Below are 13,626 nucleotides of genomic sequence, written 5' to 3' on the forward strand. Positions count from 1 at the left end.
CAGTGCAGGAGGCAGCTGATCGATGTTTCTCTCTCATCGATGTTTCTAGCTCTCTCTCTCTCTCTCCCTTCCTCTCTGTAAAAAAACCAATAAAATATATTAAAAAAAACAAAACAAAAAAAACCAACCTCAAACCAGACATTAGAGCAGTGATGGCGAACCTATGACACGCATGTCAGAGGTGACGTGCGAACTCATTTTTTTGGTTGATTTTTCTTTGTTAAATGGCATTTAAATATATAAAATAAGTATCAAAAATATAAGTCTTTGTTTTACTATGGTTGCAAATATAAAAAAATTTCTATATGTGACATGGCACCAGAGTTAAGTTAGGGTTTTTCAAAATGCTGACACGCCGAGCTCAAAAGGTTCGCCATCACTGCATTAGAGTAATACCTAAATGGTAAAGCACACTCCTAAAAGGAAGACTTCTACTGGGGAGTGATTGTTGGGGGAGGAAGGGGTGTCATTGGGAGGATGGCAGGGATAACACTTACGATTCTGCTTCTTGAATGGACACATGTCTCTCCTTTTCCAAGTCTATTTTATTACCTAATTTGAAAAAGTAAATGCCAATCTTTAATATTAATTCATTATTATAACAAAATTAAGCCAATTCTAAATACACAATTACAACTTTAACCACCTGGAAAAGTAATACAAATCCTCATCAGACTTCTAAATATCTTAAAATTATAACCATAACCCTTATGACATGAGGGTTGATCATATCTATCAAGATGAATGCCTCAACCTCCCTCAAATGGCTCAATGCATAGCATTCCTGAAGCTGTAGTCTGTCAGAGAAAATACGGTCACTATTCCTTGTTTTGCAGTATTACAGAGACTAAGATCACTAGGGAACCTAGACATAAACCTATGTTTCTTAGCCAAGTGTAAATGGTCCCCAATCAACTTTAGAGTTAGTTAATAATTAAGCAAGGCTACCTTATTGTTCACAAAAATATATTAGGCTAGCCTCTTGGATCCTAAGAGTATTTTGGTTTCCTGGATGATATAAGCTGGATAAAGAAAGAATTGTATGGCTTTTTAAGCACTTCACCACCACAGAGGAGGAAACTATACTCTTTTGTTTTAAAAACATGAGAGAACTTAATACAGTATGTGCACATTATAACCTAGAGAATATTAGGCTAATGAAGTAAGTCAGAAAGACAAATACCGTATGATTTTATTTACTAGTATATGTGGAATCTAAACCACAAAATAATTGAACAAAAAAGAAACAAACTCACAGATACAGAGGAAAAAAACTCACACAGAGAAAAAAACTAGTGATTGCCAGATAGGTGGGGAAATAGGGGGATGAGTGAAAAAGTGGAAGGGATTAAGATGTACAAACTGCCAGTTATAAAATTAGTCACAGGGACATAAAGTACAGGATATGGAATATAGTCAATAATATTGTAATAACTGTGTATAGTGTCAGACGGGTACTAGACTTATTGAGGTGATCACTTCTTAAATTATATAAATGCCTAATCACTATGTTGTACACCTGAAACTAATATATTTGATGTCAATGGTAACTGAAAAAAATATATATATGTGCACACTATACACATTTAAAATTACTGAAAATAAGTTTAGCCGTCCTTAAACAAGGGAACCAAACTGAGATTATGATAAAAAGCCACCAGAACAAAAGTGAAGACACTGCAAAATGCAGATTCCTTATTAAATGCAGGATAGAAGTAGAAGTGAGTTGGCTGGATACACCAAGTGCTAAAGGGAATGGAAATAACAGATAGGAATGGGGGAAAATACCCTAAGGAAGGAAACTTCAAACAATATTTTATTTTTTTCTATTATGACTTAGGGAGGGGGGAAGAAACCTTGTAAATAAAGTTCTTTTTCTTAGGACCTTAGAAAACCTAGAAGAGCATTGAAGTAAAAGCACCTATTGAAAGATTCAATGCTTGGAACTGAGAAGCATAAGTGCAGAGGTTCTACATGTAAAGGACCTCAAATAATCTGAGCACCTAATTGTAAGCAACTGCAATCAACTACCTGACTCCATAGTCTAAGGATGAGAGGGAGGGAAGTAGTCTAAAGCTCAGTAGGTACCAACAAATTTAGTAATGAATTCTTCCCTCTTTAAACAGTTATTTATATACCTCAGCAGGAAGATACATATTAGTTCTGATTTCCTACATTAAACTTTTTCAATAAAAATTTTAATTTGCTGAATATTATAGCCAATATATTCAACAGTCACCAAAGAAAAGTTTTATTTATGTTATAAGAATGCAAAAAGCACCACCTAGTGGCCAGTGGTTCCAATAAACAGAGGCACAATATTCTGCCACTCTTAAAAAGGTAAAACAAGATTGCCTCCTAGAGGAAGCAAGACCTTTGTTCCAATTAACTAAAACCCTAGATGGGTTTTTTCCTAGATCTTTTTGCCCTCCCCCTTTTTTTCCCCCCAAATTCCATCTGAATTATCAATATATATTTTTAAAAAATGAGAATAAAGAGAGTACTGCCTCAAATGATTACTTGGGGGAAATTACTCAGTTTTATTTTTTAGTAACATTTTAAACTTAACTAACTTTAATAAACCCAGTTATTAAAATAGCTATTTTAATTACTTACTATTTTATTTATTTATTTTTTTAAAAAAATATATTTTATTGATTTTTTTACAGAGAGGAAGGGAGAGGGATAGAGAGTTAGAAACATCGATGAGAGAGAAACATCAACCAGCTGCCTCCTGCACACCTCCTACTGGGGATGTGCCTGCAACCAAGGTATATGCCCTTGACCGAATCGAACCTGGGACCTTTCAGTCCCCAGGCCGACGCTCCAGCCATCGAGCCAAACCGGTTTTGGCTTACTTACTATTTTAAACAAAAGTTTTTAAATCCTTCTATGAAATAACTACTATTTCTTTGAACAATCAGTGTTCATAATGGATTGGGTAAGCACAGACTAAGTCACAGAAAACTGCCTGTTAGCAATGCATACCTTTCCAAAGCTCAAAATCTTTTTAGTTCTATATTCTTTTAAAAGCAAGACAGCTAAAGGATTAGGCTTTAAGGTTCATACCTGCTTTAATACGATGGCACAGCTAAAAGGAAACTGTCTAATAGGCTTAAAACACCTGAAAACAGGATAAAAACACCTACTTGAAAGTACAGTACTAGAAAGATTAAAAAAAAATTGGCTAAAGCTACTGGAGAGGGAGGAAAAAAAGCCACCCTGTTAAGAACAGTAAAAACTTTATCTTCTTTAAAAACACCTATTTGACTAAAGAGCAGAGGGCCTAAAAAGAGCTAGAACCATATTTTGCTTAAATTGGATGGTATCTGGTTTAGTAATAAGCAGCTTTCAAAAGCCTTTTAAATCCGAAGAAAATTTGTTAAATCCAGGCTCATTTCATGGCTATAAGATTTCAGGCAAATTGCTTAATGTCTCTTAGTCTCACTTTGTACAAATATAGTTAACAAACTTTGCAGGGCTGATGTGAAAATATGATATATGTACTAAGCTTAGCATACAGTACATGTTCAATAAAGAGTAGTTATTAATATTAGCCATATTCATTACAGTGAATAATCATATGGAAAATCAATCTTGTTATGAAAGAGTTAAAGCCCATGATAGATGCTTTCTACAAACACCCTGCTGGTTCCATCTAGCTAACTTAGTTAATCCAATGCTCTAGGAAATCTTCCCCTAACCCTTGACTCCCTAAATTTAGTTAGGTTTGCTTCTGAGCTATCACAGCACTCTGTAGTACTCCATCCTTCATAGCATTTATCATAATATATAATCGCTTGTTTTTTCTCTCTCTCCTTACACAATAAACTCTGAGAAAACAAAGGCATTATCTATTTTGTTTACTTATTCACTACACAATTCCCAAAGCCTGGTACATAGTAAGCAATATATAATATTGATTAAGAATATGGGCTTGAAGTAACAGACAGATCCTACTTAAAATCCCAGGTCTACCTCCAACTAGCTATGTATTTTGGAAGGTATCAAGCTCTCCAAGTCCATTTCCTCAGGTATAAAATAGAAATGGCCACAACACCTCCCTTGCAGTATTGTCAGGAGGCGTAAATGAAATAATAAATATGTAGTTCTTAGAAAAGTACCTGGCACTCAATACATAACTTATCCTATATAATAAAGAGCTAATATGCAAATGGTCATCATGCCCTTATGCCATCATGCCATAACGGCTCAGACACTCAACACTGGGGAAAGAGGAATGGGGACCAGCCAGGCACAAATGAGGTCGCGAGAGAGGAATGGGGACCAGCCAGGCTGCGGCCCGGGAGAGGGACAAGCTACCGCCCCATGGTCCTGGGAGGCCAGCGGCTGGGGCTGGGGCCCGGGAGAGGGACAAGCTACCGCCCCACGGTCCTGGGCACCTGCGACTGCGGCCCAGGCGAAGCCACCCACCCATAGTCCCCTGCAGCTACAGCTGGCCCAGGCGAAGCCAACCCGGGTCCTGGGTGCCTGTGGCCAGCCAGAGGGAAGGAAGCCCGGATCCCAGGTGTCTGCGACCGGCCGGAGGAGGGAATCCTGGGTCCCGGGTGCAGGGCAAGGCAGAGGTGGTTAGGGGCGATCAGGCCAGCAGTGGAGCAGTTAGGGGTGTTCAGGCCGGTAGGGGAGAAGTAAGGGGCGATCAGGCCGGTAAGAGAGAAGTTAGAAGCGATCAGGCAGGCAGACAGACAGAGGTGGTTAGGGGCGATCAGGCAGGCTAGCGGTTAGGAGCCAGGGGTCCCAGATTGCGAGAGGCAGTCAGACATCCCCTGAGGGGTCCCAGATTGGAGAGGGTGCAGGCTGGGTTGAGGGACCCCCTGCCCATGCACAAATTTCATGCACCAGGCCTCTAGTCATAATAAATATTTGGGACTGGCAGGCGTGGCTCAGTTGGTTGGGTGTCGTCCATGCATGGAAAGGTTGCTGGCTCAATTCCTGGTAAGGGCACATTCCTGAGTTTTGGGCTAGACCCCTGGTTGGGAGCATGCAAGAGACAGCCTATTGATGTTTTGCTCTCACAACTATGTTTCTCTCTCTCCCTCTCCCTTCATCTCTCACTTTAAAAAAATATTTTAAAAGTAGTAAAAATAAAAATAATAAATATTTAACAAACATACAAATGTTAAGGGCAGACTAAAACCAAAATACTATCAAATAGACCAAATAGGATGTAATCAATGGATTAATTAAAACCTAGCAGGGGGAAAAGTCTCTGCCAGTGAAGTATGAGGTTCTCTATTATTGGTTAACACATTATCAGAGGCCTAGATAAAGACCTAAAAAACTCAGTATCTAATTTAATCTATTTAGAAACATAAGATAAGTTGAAATTCCTATTCTTAGGCTTAAATAACAATTATAGAAGAACAAGATGGGAAAAGACTGACAAAAGAGCAATATTTATAAAAAGGAATTCAGAGTTTTGTTATCTCAAATCTATATAAAAGAGACACTGACCTGACATGGCTAAAAAGTGTATACATTCTTGGGCAATGTTGGTAGAAGGACAGTAAGAATTTATAAAAAAAGAGAGAGAGCCATGTAAGTATACACTGGCTCAATAATGTTAGATTCTAGGGTTCATTTTAAGCATAGGAGACACATTGATAAATTGAAATAAACCCATAAAAAATAATTAGGATGATGAAAATGTTTGGAAGTTAGACCAATAAAAAAAGTTGAAAACCCAGAATATAAGACTGTAAGTGAACTATCCAAACAGGCTTCAAAGGTTTGAAAGGTTGTCTTATGTTCAGGAAAAGGAACAAATATTTGTCCAATGCCTTCACTATCCTAAGTGTTCTCCAAATCATATCTAATCTTCACCACAATCTTGTGAGGTATTATTATTTTGAATTTAGTAATAAAACAAAAGAACTACTTACTATTAATAAAACTACTGAGCTACTGGAATAATAAATAATAAATATGTAATTCTTAGAAAAGAACTACTACAGAGAATAGAATGAACATCACTAGGTGAAAAAAATAATGCAAATGTTCATCAATAGCAAAAGGATAAACTGTAGAATGTTCAACAGGATAAAGTATTAGATAGCAAAGAGAATAAAATGAACTACATCTATATACAAGAATGCAGAGAAATCTTGCAAACATAAAGTCAAAGAAATCAGACAGACACAAAAGAGTTCATTCTCTATGATTACACTTATATAAAATTTAAAAAAAAAATAGTCCATGAAGTAAAAAGTTAAGATAGTGTTTGGCAGTAGGAGATGGTGAGGAGAAGGCAGCTGGGTAGTGAGGGGATGAGAAAGAAGCACAGGTGGGGCTTCTAAGGTACTGGTGATATGACTTCATTAACTGTGAAATTTTTCCTTTTGTGATAAATGGGCTCTCCAAATTCTTCCAATTCTGAATTACAATTAAAATCCCATGTCACATTTGCCAATAGGAAAGAAAAGAGAGTGAGCTTTTTATACTTTATACCAATCATTAATAAATAATATATAACATTAAATATGAATATTTTACCCTATTGGAGTAGTAAGCTACCAGACACAATATTCCTAAACCTTCTTATAATATGAACATGAAGAATATACAGTTTACATTAATTGAGCTTAATATTCATAAGCTTATTTACCCAGTTTTTTAAAAATGTTACTTTATAACTTCATCAAGTAACAAGCTCTTGAGACTTCGAGTATATATCAGCCATTTCTTTCTCTCTTCCAAGAGATAATCCCAATTCTAAATACTCAAATATTCATTTGTTAATAATCATAGCCACTTCTACCCCCAGCAAGTCCCATATGCCACACAAAGCCAGGCCAAACACACTAATGACTAGCTGCAACTTTGGCCCCAAAGTCCTATACAGCCTACTATCTCAGTGTTCAGTTCTGAAACATTCCTGCCATCTAGCCTAACATGCAGCATCTATCCCTCCCACCCTCTCTCTAAGCATGCTCTTAGATGAGGATTTTAAAAAATGTATATAGTTAAATGTAGAGAATACGAACATTAGCTTAAGTAATTGGTTTTAATTTTAGTTCCTGAACTTAATTCTAAATAAAATCTTATGGTGAAAAGGTAAAAGTCAAATTGAAACAAGGCTGGGGACTTAAAGCCTTACATGTTTAGCTTCCCATTTGTTCCCCAAGGCATTCCATGAGGTACAGAGTTTGAATCTCCTAAAAGAGTAATTCCAAATACTAAATTATTCTAAAACATTATGCATTAAAATGCCATTCTTCTTTTCTCATATAATTTTAAAATGAGAATTACTGGTTTACTATTCTTTATAAAGCATTAAGAAAACAAAGGAGATTTTTTAAAAATAATGATGCTTACCAACTATACATAAACAGATTTCATTTCCCAACATTTTCCGCAATTCTTTGACCCAGTTTTTTACCTGTGTATATAAAAGAATTAATATTAAAACAAATTCTGTTACAAGACTATCATTACAACACTCCAAAATTCAACAATGTCAAAATACCTCAGAATTTGGCTAACAAGCCATATATTTAGTTGTTACCTGAAATGATTCACTGTAAGATCATTTATTGCCAGGTTATATTACAAACAACACACATACAAACATCCAATAGATATATTTCTCTCTGTCTCTACCTATAGGTAGAGAGAGAAGTACCTCTTATTACAAATGTTCATAAACCTTCCATAGATTCAAGCAAAGTTATTCACCAGAGCAAAAGCATGTCAACTCCAGCCTCTGATAACAGGTACTTGCATAGAGCCACTTTGGACTTAAGAACACAAGAACGTAACCCAACTGGTTCTGAAATACAGAGCATAGGAGCTTCTGTGTCACACACTTAAAGGAAAAAGTATATATGGGCACCTAAAAGACTGGCAAAAGAAACTTCCATCCTTTGGTATATGACAGGTTTTTTTCAACCTTGGCAACTATTGACATTTTGACTCAGATGATTCTGTTATGAGGGACTGTCCTATGCAATATATGATGTTTAGCAGCAAACCTGGCTGCCTAAGCACTCTGCCAGTATCACCCTCCAGTTGTAACAACCACAGATGTCTGCAGACAATTCCACCCCCTCCTGGAGAACCACTGGTATACAATGACTCTAGTAACAAACTGATACTTCATTATGGACATAGCAATAAGCCCAGCTGGGAATAAACTAGAATTAAGAAAATTAATCTTTTGAAGCCGTGATTTTAATGATGTTGACTACAATAAAATAAGATTAAAAAAAAACACCTGGATACCTCCTTTCATTTTTTGTAATGGAATTTATTCTGTATGCAATCAAATTACACAGAACTTATATACCTCCCCCCAAAATTACACACATATCTATTTATAAGTTACAAATATTACATTAAATATATGGTAAGCATTTACTGTCCAATTGGTCCGATGGTAAAAATATACCAGCACTATACTCCTATTCCCTGCAAGAATGCAGAGGAACCACGATCTCACTCATTTGTGGAATATAATGAACAACATAAACTGATGAACAAAAACAGATCCAGAGACAGAGAAGCATCAATCAGACCGTCAAACCTCAGAAGGAAGGTAGGGGATGGTGGGGGTAAGGGGGAGAGATCAACCAAAGGACTTATATGCAAGGATATAGGCCTAACCAATGGACACAGACAACAGGGGGGTGAGGGCATGAGTGGGGGGGGGGGGGGAATAGAGGGTAATGTGGGGATAAGGACAAATATGTAACAACTTAACCAATAAAAAAAATAGCTATACCTGCACTAGGTTATAGGAATTTTTAAGCTCCACTATAATCTTTTTTTTTAAAATATATATAATGTGTGTGCTCCCAGACCATGTGTGTGCACACCCTTCTTCAGAAGTAAAGATATTTGCCTGACAAAAAAAAAAAAAAAAAAAGAATGTACAGGAACTAACTCTTTAGTAAACCCAAAATCTTTAAAAAAGCAAAGGTAATCAATATCAACACCTTGTCTCTGTAACAGCACTGAACCAGTTTTCTCAGAACAGCCCCATCTTTTTGCTTCATTCATGCGTATATAGAGTTTTCAGAAAAGCATTTAACTTCTGCCCCTAGTTAAGAAAAATTTGATAGTACTGGTATAAAATGTCCATCCTCATCACTTCAAAGGAAACATGTCAGAATCCAATTATGTATTACTCTACATATATACTATATGTATACTATACATATAGTATCACAAATCTAACCAGTTAAAAAAAATTGTTATTCACCTCTAAAAAGAGCTCCCTCCGCAGGCATCCAATTCATTACCCCATACATTCTGTGGTGAGTTAAAGATGGTCACAAATTCTTTGTCAATCTTCCTATCAAGAGGCAGACTCTATTTCCCTTTCCTCTGAATTTGGGCTAGCCTTGTAACCTGCTTTGACCAAGAGAACATGGCAGAAATAATGCTATGCCAATTCCAGACCTAAGCCGTAAGGACTGGCAGCTACAATCTTGGGATCCAGTTATCATATAAGAAGCTTAGGCTAGAATAAGGAATAATGAGAGAGCATGTGGTGAGAGAACCAAAAGATGAGACACCAAATGGAGTGAGAAGCCATATGGAGGAGAACCAGGCTGCCTTGGATGGTTCCAGCCCAGCTAAACTCCTAGTTCAATGCAACTGCATGAGTGACTTCGCTGACACCAAATATAGCAGAGGACGCACAAAATCATAAGAAATAGTAAATAATTTTAAACCACCAAGTTTTAGGAGTTTTGCTACTCAGCAAAATAAATGGTCACTTTTCAACTAAGAGACTCAACCTTCCCTCTCTCCCTCTCTCTCTTTTTGTTAATCCTCACCAGAGGACATTTTTCCCATTGTGGGAGAGTGGGGAGGGGGGGGGAGGGGGAGGGGGAGGGGGAGGGGGAGGGAGACATATCAATGTGAGAGAGACACATGAGAGAGAGAGTGAGAGTGAGAGAGAGTGAGAGTGAGAGTGAGAGAGAGAGAGAGAGACATCAATGTGAGAGAGACACATGGATTGGTTGCCTCCTACACCCACCTTGACTGGGGTCAGAAGGTGAGCCCCCAACCCAGGTACGTGCCCTTGACCAGAAATCAAACCTGTGACCCTTTGGTTCACAAGCCAACGTTCTAAACTCTGAGCAACACCAGGCAGGGCTTAACCTTCTCTTTATCAAGAAGATACCTAAACCATTTTTTTAATGTAAAAAGGCAGGAAGGGCCCTGACCAGTGTGAATCAGTTGGTTGGATCATCGGCCTGTGTACCAAGAGGTGGCAGGTTCGATTCCTGCTCAGGGCACATACCCAGTTGGGGCGTGTACGAAATGCAATGAATCAATGTTTCTCTATTACATCTCTCTCTCTTTTCTCTCTCTCTCTCTCTCTCTCTCTCTCTCTCTCTCTCTCTCTCTCTCTCTCTCTCTCCCCCTTCCCTCCCTCTCTCCCTCCAAGACCAAATTTTAAAAATATATTACAAAATTAAAAAAGGCAGGAAGGGCTAAGAAATTGCACCAAATAGCAGCCCCAAAATAACTTGAAAATATCATTAAATCTGCAAGCTGTTTCATTTTCCTACTTTTAAACTAAGTTTTTCCATGTCATCAGTAATCTAAGGCAAGCATGTCAAACTCGTGGCCGGCAGGCTGCATGCCTCATTTATTTAAACGAGGCATACAGCCCACTGGCCGCGAGTTTGACATGCTTGATCTAAGAGCTAACACATATCTGCTTCATCAGTTAAATGCTTGGAGATAAAGGAAAAGAAAAAAAAAACCTAAAAAGGCAAGCAATTTCAACATGAAACAACTATAACTCAAGCTAAGGTAAGTTTTTGCTTTGGAAATTACCCCTTTTGGTTATACACCCTTGAAAAATTCCAAAGGAGCTTTCAGAGGGAAGGTCAAATAAATAATCAGTCACTATCCTAATAGTGATGACAATCTATACAGATAAAACCCTGCCATGCAAAGAGACCAAATGGTGGAACAACCGGTCGCTCTGACATGCGCTGACCACCAGGGGGTGCACGTGGAACATGGTGGGCGTCAGCAGCAGGCAGCAGAGTGCAGAACATGGATGGCATCGACCGCAGTGGGATGGTGGAGCAGGGGTGCCAGACCAAGGCAGGGCGCCAGTCACTGTCATTGGGGCAAGCCGCTGGTGGTTACTAAAAATTCTTTGCTCTGGCGCACCATGGTCCTGCCGGGCGCTCGCAGCTGCTGCCGGTGCCAGCCCCACTCACATCCACTGCCAGCGCCGGAGCTACTGCTCGAACCCACTGTTGGCACCCGGTGCTGGTCCCGATCTCTTGGCGCCATCAGCGGTGTGAGCAGTGGCTGCCAGCCCCAATCGCCCCTGAGGGTTTCTCCACCTCTACCTGCTCCTAAGGGGCAATCAGGGCAGCAGCCGCGGCTCATACCCGCCCCAATCACTCCGCACTATTAGAAGGTGTGAGCAGGGCCGGCATCGTCAGCACGTGGAAGCGGTGGCAGCAGGAGCAGGGCTGCCGGCAGACAGGAGACCAGGAGCCCGGGGACCACAGTGGGAGGGGCCAGGCAGGGTCGAGGAGGATGGGCCGAGAGCCACCCCTGTGCCCACCGCAGTCTCGCAGCCCAGTTCCTTTCAAAGTACATGAATTTGTGCACGGGGCCCCTAGTTCAGAGATAAGTTTAATGGTGGTAACTCATTTTTGGTCCCAACTCTATATTATTGATATACAAGCCCAGATGGTATGGTTCAATGGTTGAACATCGACCTATGAACCAGGAGGCCATAGCTTGATTGCCAGTCAGGGCATATGCCAAGTATTGCAGGCTCTATCCCCAGTGTGGGGTGTGCAGGAGGCAGCCGATCAATGAATCCCTTTCATCACTGATGTTTCTATCTTTCTCCCCCTCTCCCTCTCTGAAACCAATAAAAATATTAAATAAATATTAAATAAATAAAAAGGGGTGAAAAAAATGGAGGAGCTATAAAATAAACACTTTTTACAGTTATATTATATCCTTCAGAACATTTAGTGAGGAGAAAGAGCTTAAATTTGATTTAGTTCTCCGTTTTCCTCTTCACAATTAGGAAGCCCGTGCAGCCGTACCAAGATTTCACTGGCCCAGTATGCATGTAATCCAAGAAATGCATGTGATTTTTCTTTAACAGGGAAAAAATATAAAGCCTCTATATTTTCCTGAAGTTTCACTTCAGATTCTCTTTCCTAAGGTCTAAGAAAGCTATGTAATTTTAACTATTAACAACTATTATTCACATTGCTGACATGAATTAAATACTCCATTAAAAAATATGAGTGGTCACAATTTATATACAACAATATCTTTAAAATCAAGACTAATCAAATTAGTAAACAAAAGCATGTTATGGAAACTTGAAAATTCAGTGTTGTTCTATTAAGTCATCTATACATCTATATATATAAAAAACCAGAGATTGTAACAGCCATAACCACTGTAATGACTGGTCACTATGACGCCCACTGTGGCCAGCGAACTGGCCTGATCAGGGCATGGGGTGTGGGGCCGGCCGGCCAAACGACCCCTCCCTTCCCCCTGGCCAGCCCCGCCCCCAATTAGCCCACCCCACCACGATAGCCCTGTCCCCTATGGGCCCCCACCATCCTGATCAGTCCACAGCCCCTCCCCGCAGCCAGACCTGCCCCTGAGCCCCCCAACTGGGGGCAGAGCCGGCCAGCCAATCTCCTGCAGTCCCTCCCCCTGCCCGGCCCAACTCCAGGTCGGCCCCCTCACCCCGATCAGGGGCAGGGCCAGCCAACCAACCACCCATGGCTCCTCCTACAAGCCGCTGGCCCCCAACTGGCACCCCCCCATCCCATTTGGGGGCAGGGCTGGCTGGCCCACTGCCCACAGCCCCTCCTCATGGCCTGTCCCACCCCCAACTGGCCCCCCAACCCAATAGGGGGCGGGGCCCGCCAGCCAATTGCCCATGGCCTTTTCCCCAGCCAACCCAGCCCTGATCGGGCCCCAATCGGGGTGGGCCAGCCAGCCAACCTCCCGCCATCTCCCCCTCCTGACAGGCCCAGCCCCGATCCGCCCCAATTGGGGCAGGGCCGGCCAAACCCCACCCTTCCACAAATTCGTTCCCTGGACCTCTAGTAAGTAAATAAAATACCTTCTGAAAAGAATCTTCATCTGTTATATCATAAACTAAAATAGCTCCATTTGAATCTCTGTAGTAAATTGGACCCAATGCATGGAATCTCTCTTGACCTGCTGTATCCTAAATAAAGAAGCAAATGCTTATTATATCAGAAGAAAAAAATATACCTGCTATTGCAACTATAGTCAACTTTTGACTAAAAGTTCATGACCACAAAAAGCGGGGCATGAAGTTATAGATAACCACAAAACACGGTTACAAGAAACAAAGCAGGTTACAAAAACTTTTTAAAACTCAAGTTATAATTAATATTTAATGTTTTACTGTTATACAAAGTTTCCATTTTCCTTCCCAACCATCTTCCTCCCCAGCAATCATCCCACTCTCACTAAAAAAACAGTTCAGTTGCCTCGGGGTCAGAATGACCAAGATGGCATTATAAGCCAGGTATAGGCCTGGCCCTAAATTTAGGCTTCCCACAGAGGGAAGAGACAAGGAAAGAGAGGAAGCACCAGGACCACCTGCCAACAGGT

The 13,626-nt window shown here is 40.2% G+C and overlaps 1 protein-coding gene across 2 annotated transcripts in view; it reads right to left on the reverse strand.

The window, feature by feature from the left end:
* The window catches only part of RAB21 (RAB21, member RAS oncogene family), a 34,986-nt gene that overhangs the window by 6,672 nt on the left and 14,688 nt on the right, over positions 1–13,626 (reverse strand). For both annotated transcript variants that reach the window (XM_036296965.1, XM_036296966.1), the window contains exons 3-5: positions 13,106–13,213; positions 7,336–7,399; positions 498–552 (exon numbers count right to left, since the gene is read on the reverse strand). In XM_036296965.1, coding sequence (XP_036152858.1) covers positions 498–552; positions 7,336–7,399; positions 13,106–13,213 — 227 coding nt within the window. The remainder of the gene's footprint in view (positions 1–497; positions 553–7,335; positions 7,400–13,105; positions 13,214–13,626) is intronic.

Source organism: Myotis myotis, unplaced genomic scaffold (assembly GCF_014108235.1).
Source record: "Myotis myotis isolate mMyoMyo1 unplaced genomic scaffold, mMyoMyo1.p scaffold_m19_p_3, whole genome shotgun sequence".
NCBI classification, from domain to species: Eukaryota; Metazoa; Chordata; class Mammalia; order Chiroptera; family Vespertilionidae; genus Myotis; species Myotis myotis.